The sequence below is a fragment of the Pseudopipra pipra genome, chromosome 6 (genome assembly GCF_036250125.1).
Source record: "Pseudopipra pipra isolate bDixPip1 chromosome 6, bDixPip1.hap1, whole genome shotgun sequence".
NCBI lineage: Eukaryota > Metazoa > Chordata > Aves > Passeriformes > Pipridae > Pseudopipra > Pseudopipra pipra.
This window is the reverse complement of record NC_087554.1, coordinates 24,801,386-24,817,034: the sequence shown is the minus strand read 5'-3', so window position 1 is coordinate 24,817,034 and position 15,649 is coordinate 24,801,386. Positions and strand designations below refer to the sequence as shown.

Sequence of the window (15,649 nt, the reverse complement as noted above, 5' to 3'; positions counted from 1 at the left end):
ACAAGGGAATGTGTATATTGAGCAGTTATGTGGCAGGAATGCAAACATTAAGTCTTATACTCACATAATAGCTGCAGGCTAAATACTGTTGAGTCCTTCTGAACTGATACTGAATCCCTCTGACTTGATTTGCTTTCTTGTTTAAAGAGGTAATCTATGGAGGCAGTTGCTCAGAAACTAGTCTTGCTCTCTCTTTGAAAATCTATCATAAAGCTGAAAGAGATTCAGATTCAGATTTCCGATATTTCAGTTAGTTGTTTGGTTTGCGCTGGATACTTCATTACTTTTCTGTAGAGGAAAAAAGGGAAAGTTGCCTCTGACACAACTAAGAATAAATCAGGCACTAGGCCAGTGTTCTTTTAAAGAATGAAAAGAGAACTTTTGATTGGATTGCTAAGACTGCATATTTCCCTTAGATGAAATTAAAGCCTCATAGAAATGGAAATCATAAAGATCAGACAGTCTGTGTTCGTGAAGCATCGTAAGGAGTCCTTTTAAAAAGAGCTACTTAATATGTCATGTTAACTACTGTTGCCAGAATATTAGCCTTAAACAATTCATGGTCTTCAAGGGCAGGCAAAGGTGCAATTTTATTGGTGGTTCTGATGCTCTGAAGATTTCCACTTTTCTTCTATGGAGCCAAGTTACAAGAAGGATGTGGTTTTACCAAAACTGATCAAAGTTCTAAAGACTTTAATGTTTTTTCTGAAGCCTTTTTTTCTGACTGGTTTTGTCTTTCACCAGAACTGATATGCAAGTTAGTCTTTAGGATATTGCTATAAAAATAATGTAGTGTCCATGTTCATCTGACTCGTGTGATCTAGAAGTAAAGAGAATTTCTCTTGTGTTGCAGGAAGATAATTTAAAGTTGCTTGGCTGTTATACTTCCTTTATGTTCTGTCATGAAGGCTTCAGAATAAGATAACTTTGGATATACAGGATTTGAGTTAGTCATGGCTAGGCTGAAATTCCTTCTGCAGTGAAATGCAGATATTCTCATTCAAATTAGTTTATTTAGGGATGAAGTACCTGGTAAACATTTACATGTTGCTGAAATAACAAAGTATTTGTAAGTAGTTCAATTTAAACATGAGAAAAAATGTTCTTGTGTGAAGATGCTCCAACACTGGAATAGGTTGCATGGAAAGGTTGTGGATTATCCATCTTTGGAGATAGTTAATACTTGACTGGACATGGTCCTGTGGCAACCAGCTTTAGTCAACCCTACTTTGAGCAGGCAGGTTTGACTAGATGGTCTCCAGAGGACCCTTTGAACTTCAGCAGTTACTTGATTCTGTGAAGTTTGGAAGGTACTTACAGCCTCAGGTTGCTGATATGTAAATAAAACTTTTGATGAATCTGTTGGTATTGTATAGATGAAATATAAATTAGGCTGCTAACCTTTTGACCTAGATACAAGAGGAAATACTAGAATGAGAAGTCTTCAGAATGATAGAGTTAAAGTAATGTACAACACTGTTTGCAGTAGCCATATGAGAAGCGTATGTTAGTGTGGTGATTAAACTAAATCTCTGAGATCTAAAGGTGGGGTAGCTGAATCTGTATGAATTTTTGTACTACAGGAACAATGGCCAGGAGGTTCAGAGTTTTCTAGGGGTCAGGGTGCATATATTCTTCCTTGATCCCCTTTTCTTGTTCACTTTTCAGGAAGTTTATGGGTTTTTGTGTGCTTCTGATGTTCTCTTGTAACAGAGCATTCAAAATTCTTATTTCTGAGGTGAAGTGGGGGGGATTTTTACCAGCTTGGGCTTGATCTTTGCTGTGCTTTAATACCTAATTCCTAGCTAGAAAGTTCATTTTGAAGATGATGCCTCTGATACTTTGTTTCCTAAAAGATCATCAAATGCTTACTTCTGGGGTTCTTGTCTTCCAAGGTTCATGGTCATCACCTCTAGTGTTGGTCTTTTTATTAGGACACTGGTGGCTTTAAAGTTGATAGTTAGTAGTTTCCCATTTTACATTAGTGGTTGGTTTGGTTTATTGAATACTTCCTGTAATTGATAATGAAAATGTCAGTACTTACTGAAGTTTCCATTACTACTTTTAAAATAATTGTTTAATCCTGTCAGATCACTTTATTTTGGCTGTTTTTTTAAAAAGAAAAGATTGTGCTACCTACTTTGTCTGCATCAGATCCTTTCTGGACCTGATGTCCTGTTTAGTTCAAGCTCATGTAACAAAGTCATAGGCATAGTATTTTATACCCCTTGAATTTACTTGGAGTTTTCCTTTTCTTCTTTGACGTATTAGTTGAGAGTTAAATCTAGTCTGTTTTTAATATGCTAGTATATATGATACCCTGAATTAACAGACAAGTCAGATAAAAGTAATCTAATGACAGGTATTGTAGCTTTCAGGCTAGTGGTTTTTAAAGTAAAGCCATATAGACTAAGCCACTAAGAGGCCAGATGTTTTCAAAGCCCTTTAACAAACAAATTTAGTCTATCTTAGAGATTGTTATCTGTGTCAGTGTGTGCTCAGCTAGATAAGCCTATAGGATGCTGTTTGGATCTCTAAGCAATTTTATCCTATCCATCTGTCTGTCTATGAAAGTTGAAGGAAGATCCATCAATCATGAAGATCTAGAAATCAGTTGGCTAGAAACTGTCTTTCTAACTTTTTCTACCTGGTTGCATTTGCCTTGTTCCTTGCCTTGTTCCTAATGTGTTTAATGATACTATTTTGGAGCCTTCCTCCACAGTTGCAACACTATCTGTTTTAATTTTTTCAGTGGACATTTTGTTTTTCAGAGCCTGTTGTGCCCTTATTTCTGCCATTTGCAGAGTGGGGTGGGTTTCTGACACACTTCAAGTGATCTTTCAATTGCTCAGGAAGTCTTCTTGAAAAAAAGTAGAACACTGTACTTCTTTTTCCTTCCCTTTGCAACTTTTCTGAGAGGATCTTCCACTGTGGTCTTCTCAGCTTTCACTATGCTAGCGCCTAACATTCAGAGTCAGTTCAGCATGTCAGCTTGTAATGTTTCCTTTGGCCAATAGGCCAGCACCTGGAATGATCAATGTTTCTGAGCAGAAAAGGTGACTGCATTTCAGAGAGTTGAGAAATGTGAGGAATGTGAGTGACAGAAAAGTGCAAGTGCCTTATCACTGTTGTCCCAGGGCTAAGTTTCAACTGTAAGGAGAGTTCAGACTTTTTTCCTGTTCTGTGCCTTGTATATCCTCTTAGGGAATTCCTCGACTTGATTGGAGTGCTGTGACCTAATCTGAGTTTTGGAAATTGGTATTAAGCGTGACTGATATCTTGCTCATTTTTCTTCTTTTCCATTTTCCATTCTTTATACCCTGATAGGAACAAGTGGATGCAAAGAAGTTCAGCTCTTTGCATATAGGACAGGTTGATAGGCAGAGCCAAGCATTTATTGAGAATGTTGTGAGGTCAAAAATAACTTGTAAACTTTGTGATAATCTGTTAAGATATAATATTGCTTAAATGTTGTGTTAACCTACGGTTTTATTTTTTTTGGAATTGCTGCTGCTGTTTTTATGTCTTTTCCTTTCAGTGATATAAACGAGAGACATTAAAATATTTCTGTTAATTAGAGCTTCTGTGATGCCTACACTTTAGAGGAGTAAAGATCTGAGAGTCTTAAATACCTTTCTCAGGAAAGGTGATTAATTGCATTATATGTGTTCATAAGAGCTGTTTTTCCTTAGTTGATTCACTGTTGTCATAGTGTGGCCTGAGGAGGGGAGGGTGGGATGCACCACAGCTGTTATTAAGAGATGATGCAGTGCTCAGTAGCTAACATTGATTTATTTTAAAATGGTATTTATTAACCATTCATGAAATTCTGCCTTTTTTTAAATTCTTTTTTTTTCTTTTTTTTTCCCTTTTTTTTTGAGATGAAGGGGTGGGTTTTTGGTTTCAGATTTTTTTCCCCACTTTCACCTGTCTGACCAGCCGCTGACTCTTTCTCTTTCTCTCCTGCTTTCAATGCATCTTGGGTAGAATTGTGGAACAAGCACCAGGAAGTGAAAAAGCAAAAATCTTTGGAAAAAACGAGTAAGGAAATTAAAAAAAATGTAGAAACTGACTCCTCCAGCCTCCCCATAACTGCCAACTCACCAGGTGCAGGGTGAGCTTGCATCTATGGCACACAGGTTTTATACCCACAGGAACAAAGGTCTATTTAAAGAAAGTGTGCATTAGAGAGACCAAACAGATCAGTTTGGCCTAGGGAAATTGTGCACAAATGTCTCTTCTTTTTTTTTTCCTTTCTTTTTTTTCCTCCTCTGAATGTTGCCTTCTTCAAAGATGGGGAAGCAGATATTCTGCATCCTCACCATATCAGATAAATATGGAAGAATTTTAAGATAGTTCATCTCCTTTCTTAAAACTTTAAAGACCAGTTTTGTTTAACAAGTTATTGGCACGGATATATTGATTGATTGAATATTACTGGAATGAAGAATTCTCTGTTCAAGCCATGGGATGGCAAATTTTGTTACCTGGAATCAAACATAAACAGTCTGCAACAAGAAATACTTCTGAGGGGGAGAGAGAAGGTGTATGTGAAGAATTGCATTTAGTGATGGCTGCTAGAAAATAGCCTCATAACAAGGAATCAGCCTGGTTTTATTTTTGTATCCATGTTAAAGAAGGAGTGAAAGAATTTGAGGCTGTTTACAGAGTCTAAACAATAGTCTAAATCTACACAAATCTGAACATCTATTGAAATATGATAATGGATAAGATATTGAATGTGTACTATCTGCAGGGGTAGTACAGGGTTTTGCTGTTTTGGTTGTTACTGTTGTAAATAGGGACTATGACATAAGGACAATAGCTAATTTATAGCACCCTTTTTGGGGTAGATGTTTCCTAACCATAAGCGTAGTTTGTACTTTGCAGAGCTGATGCCCAGTTTACAGACTGAAGGTCTGGGGAGGATTAATAGATAAGATGAATGAGTGAAAATTCCTGACATTCTGACTAGGCCTGGATTTGCTTTGATTAGTTTTAGGCTCCTTGGTTAAATACTTCTGTTAAGTACAAATTAGCATCAGGAGTTAGTTCAGAGAGAATGGAGCAAGTGGGGCACCTCTGCAGTACAGCTTGCTATATTGAAGTTGTGAGTTGCTTTCTGCTGAGGTAGGAGTGTGTGTGAGACAGACACATAGCACATGCACACACCTACTCTCCTAAAATGAGCCTTTCAGGTAGGTGCCTACATTGGGAGGGATAAATTCAGCATTTAGTGTTTTATGTGTATTACACATATAACTCCGTAAAGAAGGGAAGAGGAGGTTTGTAAGTGCCTCTACATTGAGATGACAACAATGTGATTTTAAACTCAGTTACAGCTGTCAAATATCTGAATTTTAAAAGTCAAATTGCCAGAAATATGTCTGAAGTATGTGTTGGGACAGGAAACTCTGAAATTGCTTAAAACACACAGCTGAAATTTAGTGTTCTCACTGTAGTAATGAGATATAAAACTTTTTGCTGTATTGTTATTCAGAACTAGAAATGCTAGTCACTTGAATGACTGGAAATAGACATCTAGAAGTGAGCAATGCATATTGCAGTGGGGAAAAAGATGCCAAATTCTTAGAAAAGATACTTTTAGTTGTTTTTTTGGTAAATTTTGTTTATGCTTTTTCTTTCCTAGAATCTTTGATTATTTGATTTACAGTAACTAAGGCATATGGATTTAGAGGCAGAATACTATAACACATGAAGAATACTTTCTGTAAACACTTCACAGGAAGAATTGGTGGTTGAGTAGTAAGCTAGTATGGTCTGCACAGCCCGCTTATGGCTTGGCTATCCATGAGTTTACATACCATCTCAAACTCACTCCCACAAATCTTTGTATATTATCCTTCTCTCTCTCTCCTCCCTTCCCTTTTTCTTTCCTTTTCACTGTCTTACCCTCTCTAATGTTACATATATTACAAATGTTCATAATTCCCAGGTTGTTGTGATCAGCTGTTATAGAGATAGTGGCATTGTTTGCTTAGAGATACTGGATATAGTCATGGGTATATAATACAAATATTCCAGCAGCTGATCATGTCTTCCTGTTACTGAATAGTTGGCAGATATGGATATGGCAGAAGTGTTGCATTCAGTCTCTTTCCGTTTCTGAGAGTATTGACATTCTGTGTACAGTCTATAACACCTTTTTTTCTTGCATTGTTACTAGTTTTGTTCAATGCTTATCCAAATTTCTTTTCAGGCTCTATCTCTCCATCATTCTCTTTTCCTTCTGCCATCCCATCAGAGGACAATAGATGATACAATTCTAGAAGTGCATGGGAAATTGAACATAAAATTTTTTTATCCTTTTTTTCCCTTCTTTGTTTTTGGATTGTTGTGTTAATGAATGCATGACTTAAAAGCTTGGTGATTCCCTCTCTCACTTTTGACCTGTGTGATTGCCAACTCTGGAGAGCCATTTGTTAATAAATTGGAGAATATCGTGAAGTACAGCATCAAACAAGCTTATTCCTTGAAAATCTTACTGGGGTAACATGTTCTTGTCATGTGTTCCCTGATTTTTGCCTAGATAGTTGCAGTGGGCAACCAAAAAACACTCAGTCCAGGCCTTTGAGCAATTTAGCTGTTCAAAAAAGGATTCTGACTTTAAGTAAATAGGTATCTTTTGTTATTACCAAGAATAAAGGAAGTGGCTTCCTAGAGTTGAATGGCAACTCCTCTGCATGTTATTGTAACTGGAAGCTACTTGACCTTTGACTGTTCTCTTTTCTGTCTTGAATGGCTAAAAAAGGTACTGTTTAGTTATAGTCACACCTGGACTATGCCTCCGGAGTATTTGAAATTCAAACTAATGTTCAAAGACTAGCAGATGTATCCTGCTGGCCTTGTTGTTTTCAAGACCAAGGAATAAGAATAATAAAAATCAAAGCAAATCTGTTTTCATGGTACTATTCCTGCTTCCAGTCTGTCATCCGCTTTCTACCATACTGTTTTTTCTTGGTACAGTAATGATTTACTTTTTCCTTTGTTCAGGAACAGAAGGTGTGAAACAATTCGATTTGGGAGAAACAGATGAGAAGAAATCCCAAATCAGTGCAGACAGTGGCCTCAGTTTGGCCTCAGGTTCTCAGGTCAGTGACTCCTATGCTTGCTTTATTTATGTGGTAAAAGAGAGGATTCTTCTATTCATTACTTCATTATGGGAAGACTTACAGGTTTGGGAATTCTTGAGAGGCACATTTGGTAAAATTTCTTCCCCTCTTTCTGTAGGGGATTGATCTTTTGAACTCAATTACAGGACACTATGATCTTTTTGACATGCAGGCAGTAGTTTCTACTTGGTTGACTAAATAAATTAAGAAAGCATAAGGCATGTGATTCCAGACCCCAGAGGAGTGGGAACTGATCTTCTCTCATTATGGTAAGGACTAATGTGACTCTTCTTCTTGTCCTTTATATGTTTTGATTGCAGAAGAGTGATTTTGACTCTATTCCCAGTGGAGGACCAACAGTTATGGTCCGAAGTACAAGCCAGGATTCTGAAGTCAGCACTGTGGTAGGATATGCCCAAAGTGAAATCTTAGCGTGATTGACTGCTTGTTAACGTGGTGAAGGGCATTTCGTGCCTACATTTTGTGTGGTGTGGCAGCATTCTGTCACACATGCATAATGTGTGTCTGTGAGTTCTCTCTCCAGAGCCTCTGAGTGGGTGGCAAGCATGTGTGTCTGACAACATACATAGTGCTGTCTTTATTAGCAGATTGCATCCTTCATATATGATACTCATTGCTCTTACGTATTTCTGCATATTGTGTATTTATAGAACTGATGGATTACAACAATTCTATAAATATGTCTCAGTTTTGTATAAACCATCTATAAAAAATAGATGTTTAAAAAGGTAAACTGAGAGCAAAAAAGGCAGATAGTTTGGTGCATTAAAAATAAGAATAAATTTTCTCATATATTGCCTGAAAGCTCTTGAATTACATCAGTATATATCTGTTTGCTTTCCAATGATCTATAGGGCCTAGAGGGAAAAGGTAGCAGGAATGCATTTAGTAAAATAAAAAAAGAACCTTCTCCCTACCAGATTATATGATATTACATGTTCCAGGGATAAAAACCTAAAGAACTTTCCCTATTTGTTGTTGTTGTTTGGTTTTTTTCTGTACTGCTGCCTACCTGGCTTTCCATGATCTTTTCTTAGCCTGTAACAAGAATAATACTCTGATTGTCTTTCTTGAATGGAGGAAAAAATTGTATTCTCTGGGATACTGCCCCAGATAGAAGAGGGGTCTAGAGAGCTGGTTGATATTCAGGTATGTCCTCCTTCAAGAAAGGTCCATCCCAACAAGTAGGAAACCAAGCAAAGGCAGCAAGAGGCCTGCATGGATGAGCAAAATGCTCCTACTGAATTCAGACATAGAAAGGAATTATACAGTAGGTTGAAGCAGGGGCGGGTAACGCAGGAGGAGTATGCGTTTTCTGTCTCACCTTGCAGGGAAAGGGTTAGAAAAGCCAATATGGACCTGGAGTTGAATTTAGCAAAGAATGTGAATGGAAACAGAAACAAGTACATAAATAATAAGAGAAAGGACTAGGGAAAGTATAAGCCACCTGCTGAATCTGATGGCAGGTGGAAAAGACTGAGGCATTTTGGGGCATTCTGTGCCTCAGGTTTTTACCAGTAAAACTGGCCTCAGAAACCAGAGGAAGAGTGTAATGAGAAAGATTTACCTCAACTCCAATAAAGCTTTTGACACTGTCCCCTGTAACATAGACAAACTGATGAAGTATGGGTTAGGTAAGTAGATTGTGAGGTGAACCGAAAGCTGGCTGAACGATGGGGCCCAGAGGGTTGAAATAAGTAGCACAAAGTCCATCTGGAGACAAGTCTCTAGTGGTGCACCCCTGGGATCAGTACTGGGGTCAACACTGTTCAGCATCTTCACTGATGACCTGGATGACGGTACAGAGCAGGTTTGCAGATGATATAAAACTAGGAGGAATGACTGACACATCAGATAGTTGTGCCACTATTCAGAGGGCCTCAACAGGCTGGAGAAGTGGATAGAGAGGAATCTATGTGGTTCAACAAGAGGACAATACCAAGTCCTGCGTATGGAGAGGAATAACCCCAGGCACCAGTACACATTGGAGGCCAATCAGCTGGAAAGCAACTTTGTCGTGAAGGGCCTCAGGATGGACTGATAGACAGCAAGCCGACTGTGAGCCAGTAATGCACCCTCATGGCAGAAAAGGCCTGTGGTGTTCTGGGCTGTATTAGGAGGAGCAGGTTGTCTGCAGGTTGAGGGAGGTGATCCTTCCACTTTACTCAGCACTGGTGAGGCTGCATGTGTCCAGTTCTGGACCTGCCAGTACAAGAAGGATAAGGACTTACTGGAGTGAGTCCAACTCAGGGATACAAAGACGATTAAGGGATTGGAGAATCTTCCGTAAGAGGAGAGGCTGAGAGAGCTGTGACTCTTCAGTCTGGAGAAGAGAAGACTCAGGGGGATTGTAATCAATGGGTATAAATACCTAATGGGAGCGAACAGAGGCAAGGTATCCAGACTCTTCTCAGTAGCACTCTCTGAGGGCAGGATGAGAGGCAATCAACACAAAAATTAAAGCACAGTAAATTCCATCTGAATACAAGAAAACACTTTTTTATAATAAGGGTGGTCAAACACTGGAGCAGTTTGCCCAGACAGGTTATGGGTTTTCTATTTGTGGAGATCAGAAAAACCTAACTGGACACTGTCCTCAGCAGCATACTCTCACTGACCCTGCTTGACTGGGGGACTCATGTATAGATGATCTTACCAGATCCATTCCAGCCTAAGCAGTTCTGTGATTTTTCTGAAGGGCTTTTTGAGTCTCTCTTAATCTCTTCCTGCAGAGTAGTATTTGATGAAAAGATAATGCTACTGAAGAAGAAAAGGCAAATGTGGCCCTCAGTCGTACTGCTTCTTTTGTGCATTAAGAAGAAATGTTTTACAATTTTTCTATCCACAGTGTCTTTGACTATTGAAGGTAATCGCTTTATTTTTCTCCACAGGTTAGTAACAGTTCTGGAGAGACATTAGGAGCAGACAGTGACTTGAGTAGCAATGCTGGTGATGGCCCGAGTGTGGAAAATGGTGGCAATTTGGCAGGATCCAGAGGCACTGTGTCAGACAGCGAAATTGAGACAAACTCTGCTACTAGCTCTATCTTTGTAAGGGCATTGCAGACTTCCCTTTCCTTATTTTTTTTTTTTACTCAATCTTGCACAATAATCATTTCAATATGCCTGTGTGGAAGAGGATCTCTGGTTCTGTTCTAAGGGTTAATCAGCAATGACTTAAAATATTAACATGTCAAAGATATATTTTTATGTGGATCCACGTATCAATCTTCATTTCCTGTGCAATGAATGGTTCTTTGAAAGTAATATTCACATCTTGTACCACCTTACAGTTTCTAGCAATATTTAATTCCCCATCATTCAGTATTTCTCTCATTCAGTATTGCCCTTCAGAGGCAATACAGCGTTGATGAGCATTGTTCATCCTTGCTTAAGAGGAAAAATTCCTGTTTCTTAGGAGCAGCTGAAGTAGACTGCAAGAAGGAGCCCTGCAGATTGCAGAGTTAAATTGTCTGACACCTCTTGTATTATTTTCAGGCGAAGTCTCACAACCTGAAGCAGAGTGTGAAGGATAGCAAAGGCAGTACTCCAGGGAGAGGTCCAGAGGAAGGGAACCAACGTGTCTATCTATATGAAGGACTTTTGGGTAAGCTACTTTTTTTACGGGGAGGGAATCTTTTAGCGTGAAGTTTGGATGAAGTTATGTCTGGGACAGACTGGAATTTTTACATTCCCTAACAGTGTTTTTAACTTATTACTGTTGTCCATGCTGGGTGCATCAGGCCGTTCAGAGTAAAGCCAGAGATTTGCTGGGGAAATTGAGTAATAGTAAGAGGAGATGGGTGTGAGTGGTGGAGTTTGCATAAAATGTAGTTTGTCCAAGTCTCTTGGGGTTCTTGGATATGAATTCTTTAAAATGTGAAGAAGGGGAGAAGGAATTTAACTATGCATGGGAAGCTAAAGTATATCACTGATCTTGAAAAAAGATCGTTCAGCTTAAGTCATTGAACAGAGGGCTACTAAACTCAGAATATTAATGGCCTTCAAGTGTATCTTTGAATTAAAAGTATATTGGCTTTTTTTGAATGTATTTCATCTGGACTTGCTGTTAATCAAGAGCTCTCTCTTCCTGTGTTTTTCATCCTTTCCATTTATCGTTTCTACCTGCTTGGAATGGTGCAGGTAGGGATAAAGGATCTGTCTGGGACCAGTTAGAGGATGCTGCAATGGAAACCTTCTCTATGAGTAATAATCTTTCCACTTCTCTGTGTGTTTGCTGTGATCTGTGTTTGTATGAGATATTTCTGTTTCTTTCGGGCAGTGTTAACAGTTTATGGAAGAAGATATACTCCTTAAAGACTAGAGATGAGAGGTATTTTTGTGTAAGGGTTTAAAAATATTATACCATTAATGAGAATGAGAGATATGTGTTGTATTTTCTTTTACACTTTTCTTCAGCCGTGGTATTGCTTGTGGTTTATAAGTAACCTCTTTTTTATTTTCATTGTGTGTTGTCTTATGGTATTTTCAAGGAGTGGGAATGAATAGGAATTAATGGTAAAGTATTTGACTGGAGTAAATGGAATAAATGCTCAATTTTTGTATACGTTGCATAGGCAAAGAGCGTTCAACTTTATGGGACCAGATGCAGTTCTGGGAAGATGCTTTTTTGGATGCTGTAATGTTAGAGAGAGAAGGAATGGGGATGGACCAGGGACCTCAGGAGATGATTGACAGGTAAGTTCTTTAGTAGACCTTTTTCCTCCTCATTGTTTCATCTGGGGCTGAAATAGTAAAAAAAAATAAATTATTTCAATTCTACTTAACATGTTATTGTCACTTTGTAAACCCTGTTACTATACCTGACTGTTCCAAAGTGAGCCTTTTGTCTTTCTGCTGGCCAGTATCTCCTGATACTGAAATGTTTATTGTTAGTTACAACAACATACATTTTTTTTAACTCTTGTGAAGAGATAATGTTTCCAGAGAAATGGATAATTTAAGCATAATCACAGTATGAACTGATGGAATAGACTAGATAAGTAGTAAAGCAAGAGATTTCTGTGGCACGATGACTATAGTGTGGAATAAAGGAAGATATCAGTGTGTTGATATAAAGTGAAAGAATTAAATGTTTTCAGAAACAGAAGTTTGAGCCTTCTCAAAATACGAAGTAACTTATAGATGTTTTTGCAGTTTGTAGTTAAAGGAAACAAAAAACCCACAGGGGAACCCCTCTCTAAAAATAGCTGCGTGGTTGCTTAAGGCTAGACTACTTCTGAGATGTCAATCTTCACTACCTACTTTCCTCTTCTCCCCCACTCCATAGCTCTGTTAATATCTGATCATTCTCTGTTCTGTCTGCCACCTGTAGCTGTACTGCCTACACCCATGCTATCATGTGACATGAGATCTGGTAGCCAAAATAAGAACTAGTTTGTGGGGTGCTAGTTTGAAAACTATTTTTCCACAAACTGTCTACCTTGCTGGAAAAAGAGAGTGCCTGTGCACTTCCTTGATCAGTTTTTTCTCCCCTGCAGGTTTTTTTGAACTCTAAAGACAGGTAGCTCTTGTCATATTACTGAGTTATATGTTCCTCCTCTGACAGTTGTAATTGTCATGGAGCTGTGACTGCAGAAAAGAGGAAATAGATAAGCTCAGTGGACCAGTTACAACTTTCCTACTGACCAGTTGTTATTTGCTTCAACTATTAATAAGTAAGGGAAATGTTTAAGTAGTGATCATGGTGTTTTACTGGAAAATGACCATTTGACTTAGTGTTTTTAGAGATTTTATTTGCCATACACTTTACAAATAGTGCTCTGTCTCCTGCCAGTGCTTTAGTGAAGGAAGAGTGAATCTGCTTCAGATCTAGTTCTTCTTGCAGGTATCTTTCCCTGGGAGAACATGATCGAAAGCGTTTGGAGGATGATGAGGACCGTTTGTTGGCTACACTGCTGCATAATATGATTGCCTATATGCTTATGATAAAGGTGATTTTTTTTTTTTCTTTCTAGTAGATTGCTGCTCAGATTTGGGCAATATATTTTGTTGGTGTCCTCTTGAAACCATACATCTCTGTTCACAGAACTCAGAACAATGGAATATAAAAGACTGTTATAAAACATCTCCTAATCTTAATGAAAAAATGTTGTCTTGAGTTTATGCAGTTCTGTGCCATGGGTGTACATATATATTGACATTGAAAGTAGAAATTTACTATTTCCGCTAGTAATTTTAGATAATATTCTTATTTTTAAGAGTATAGGTTATAATTTAAGTAGAGAGTATTTTCTGATTTTATTTCCTCACAGCTGCAAATTCCAAATGTGGGCAGATTGTGAACATGTGTATCAATTAGTTAACAAGAAATTTGCTATGACAAGTAAACAAGCTTTTTCTTTCTCAGTCAGTGGTCTGTCCATATACACCTTAATGGTGTAAATGTCTACTAGAAGTATCTTTCTTTTATTCTGAATAATTTCTTAGATAGGCCAAATCAAAGTCCCTGGAAAATCAGTCTTCTAAAGTTTTTGTCTTGTTTAGAACCAGCTTAAGTGCATGGTTTTACCTGTAACAGATTTGAGGCACTGTGCTGTCCAGTGCAACAGCTTGACAGTAAGGAATAGCTGTACATAGGTGATAGTTTGATAACTTTGGCTTTTTAAATGATGAGGTGAGACATCATACCATAGATGAAAAATGTGTGATATCCAACCAGTGGAAAAAATTATGTAATTTTTTGAGGGAAGGGAGATGCAGTGCAGAGGGGTGGGTCGGAAGGAGAAGTGGGGAGAGAGGAAGAAAGTATTGATTTTTCCTGACATAAATGGAATGTGAAAGTAAGTTTTAAGATGAGATTTGAGTATATTTGGAGTGAGTTTATTTCAGAAGAAGACTGTGGGATTTGGCCATTAGGACTTGCACTGCTGTAATACTTAAAGTAGAATTAATAATAAGTAGTGCAGCTACTTTCATCGAAGTTGTAAAAGAGGAGAGCAAATAATATTGGTTTCAAAAGGCTCTCATGAGACATGTTGGTAGAGTTAGTCTCATAGCGGGAGGATGTCTTTTGGTATGGTGAAAATAATCAGATCCCCAAGAAAATAGTTTCCTGGCAGAAAGGGATAAGAAGGCAAGCAGGAGTTCTACCTTTGAAAATTATGTCTCTCTGGGCCTATCAGTTATAGATGAAAAAAAGGAATACAGGGGATCAGAGAATTATGATAAAAATACAGTTCCTTTCAGCGCATCTTCCGAGATGCTCAAGAGTGAGGTTAGGATGCAGAATTGGGCAAAAAAAGGGTTGTGAGGTGTTGTCTGTTTGGTTGGGGGTTTTTTTGTTATTGTTGTGGTTGCATTTTTTTCCCCTGATTATAAGTTTTGGGATAAAAGGTGGTGGATCTAGAATTTGGTGTGTTTTATTTGTATATAGGACTTTTTTCAAGCAGGCAGAATGAAGGCCTTAAGACTGTACCAAGGTATGTCTTCTTAGGGCAGCTTATAGTAGAAACTGCAAAGTTGGAAGGCTTTCTGTTACTGGAGAGATGAATTCTTCTGAACTATCAAGGGAAGCATAATCCTTGGTATTTTAATTTATTTTCTTGGTTTAGATGGCAGAGCCTAGTAGGTTTTACTTTCAAAATATCTTGAAAAATACAGTGTTTCTTTCAAGTGCAAAGAATTCTTGTCAAAGGAAGGAAACAGGTTGAGTTTGTTTTGTGTGCTCCATAGCATTAAGGTCATAATGCCAATATGTTAAAAAAGAACGTCTGATCCAGTTTGAAGTCAGCACTCAAGCATGAGTGTACTGTCTTGAAGCCTTTATTAGCAGTGGCTGACATTCATAATAGCCTTTTGAAATGACATCCAAGGCAGAAATATTTTGCTTCTGAGCTTCCCTGCAGCTCATTTTCAGGAGGAACCTTCTGCTGTTTGAAGACTATCTGAAAATGTTTGTTAGAGCCCCAGCCTAGTGACCAGGAAACAGGCTGTGGAAGAACGAGAATTCCAAAAGATACCATGTTGTGTTGAGATCAGTTGTTTTGCTGTCTTAGCAATGGAAACCAAGACATATTTAGGAGATAGGAGTTGCCTTCTGTGAATAGAGAAGAGTGTTTGACTGTCTTTATGTCTGCTATCTAGGTGAACAAGAATGATATTAGGAAAAAGGTGCGACGTCTAATGGGAAAATCACATATTGGATTGGTGCACAGTCAGCAAATAAACGATATTCTAGACAAACTTGCCAATCTGGTAAGTAAAACAGTGATGATGTGTCTTTGGGATCTACAGTAGAGAAAATAAATTGCCTGAAAATTCTTCTGTATATTCTCTGCAACACTAATTTAAAAATATTAAAAATAATTAAATTGAATTATTAAATGCTGCCTTCATGTGTATACAATGAAGACTGTGACTGTATGACCCTGTTTATAGTGTTATAATGTTATGCAGTTATCAATTAGAGCTGCAATACAGGTGTGTATAAACATGACACTTATGTACCACTGTTCTATGCAACCCTAATGTTTT

The 15,649-nt window shown here is 38.0% G+C and overlaps 1 protein-coding gene across 41 annotated transcripts in view; it reads left to right on the top strand.

Moving 5' to 3' along the window:
* The window catches only part of MADD (MAP kinase activating death domain), a 72,291-nt gene that overhangs the window by 38,654 nt on the left and 17,988 nt on the right, over window positions 1–15,649 (top strand). For 16 of the 41 annotated variants that reach the window (XM_064657920.1, XM_064657917.1, XM_064657918.1 and 13 more), the window contains 9 exons: window positions 3,988–4,041; window positions 7,015–7,112; window positions 7,454–7,537; window positions 10,046–10,204; window positions 10,652–10,760; window positions 11,297–11,359; window positions 11,731–11,851; window positions 13,002–13,107; window positions 15,260–15,370. In XM_064657920.1, coding sequence (XP_064513990.1) covers window positions 3,988–4,041; window positions 7,015–7,112; window positions 7,454–7,537; window positions 10,046–10,204; window positions 10,652–10,760; window positions 11,297–11,359; window positions 11,731–11,851; window positions 13,002–13,107; window positions 15,260–15,370 — 905 coding nt within the window. The remainder of the gene's footprint in view (window positions 1–3,987; window positions 4,042–7,014; window positions 7,113–7,453; window positions 7,538–10,045; window positions 10,205–10,651; window positions 10,761–11,296; window positions 11,360–11,730; window positions 11,852–13,001; window positions 13,108–15,259; window positions 15,371–15,649) is intronic. The other 25 variants (XM_064657922.1, XM_064657919.1, XM_064657912.1 and 22 more) reach the window with 6 other exon arrangements.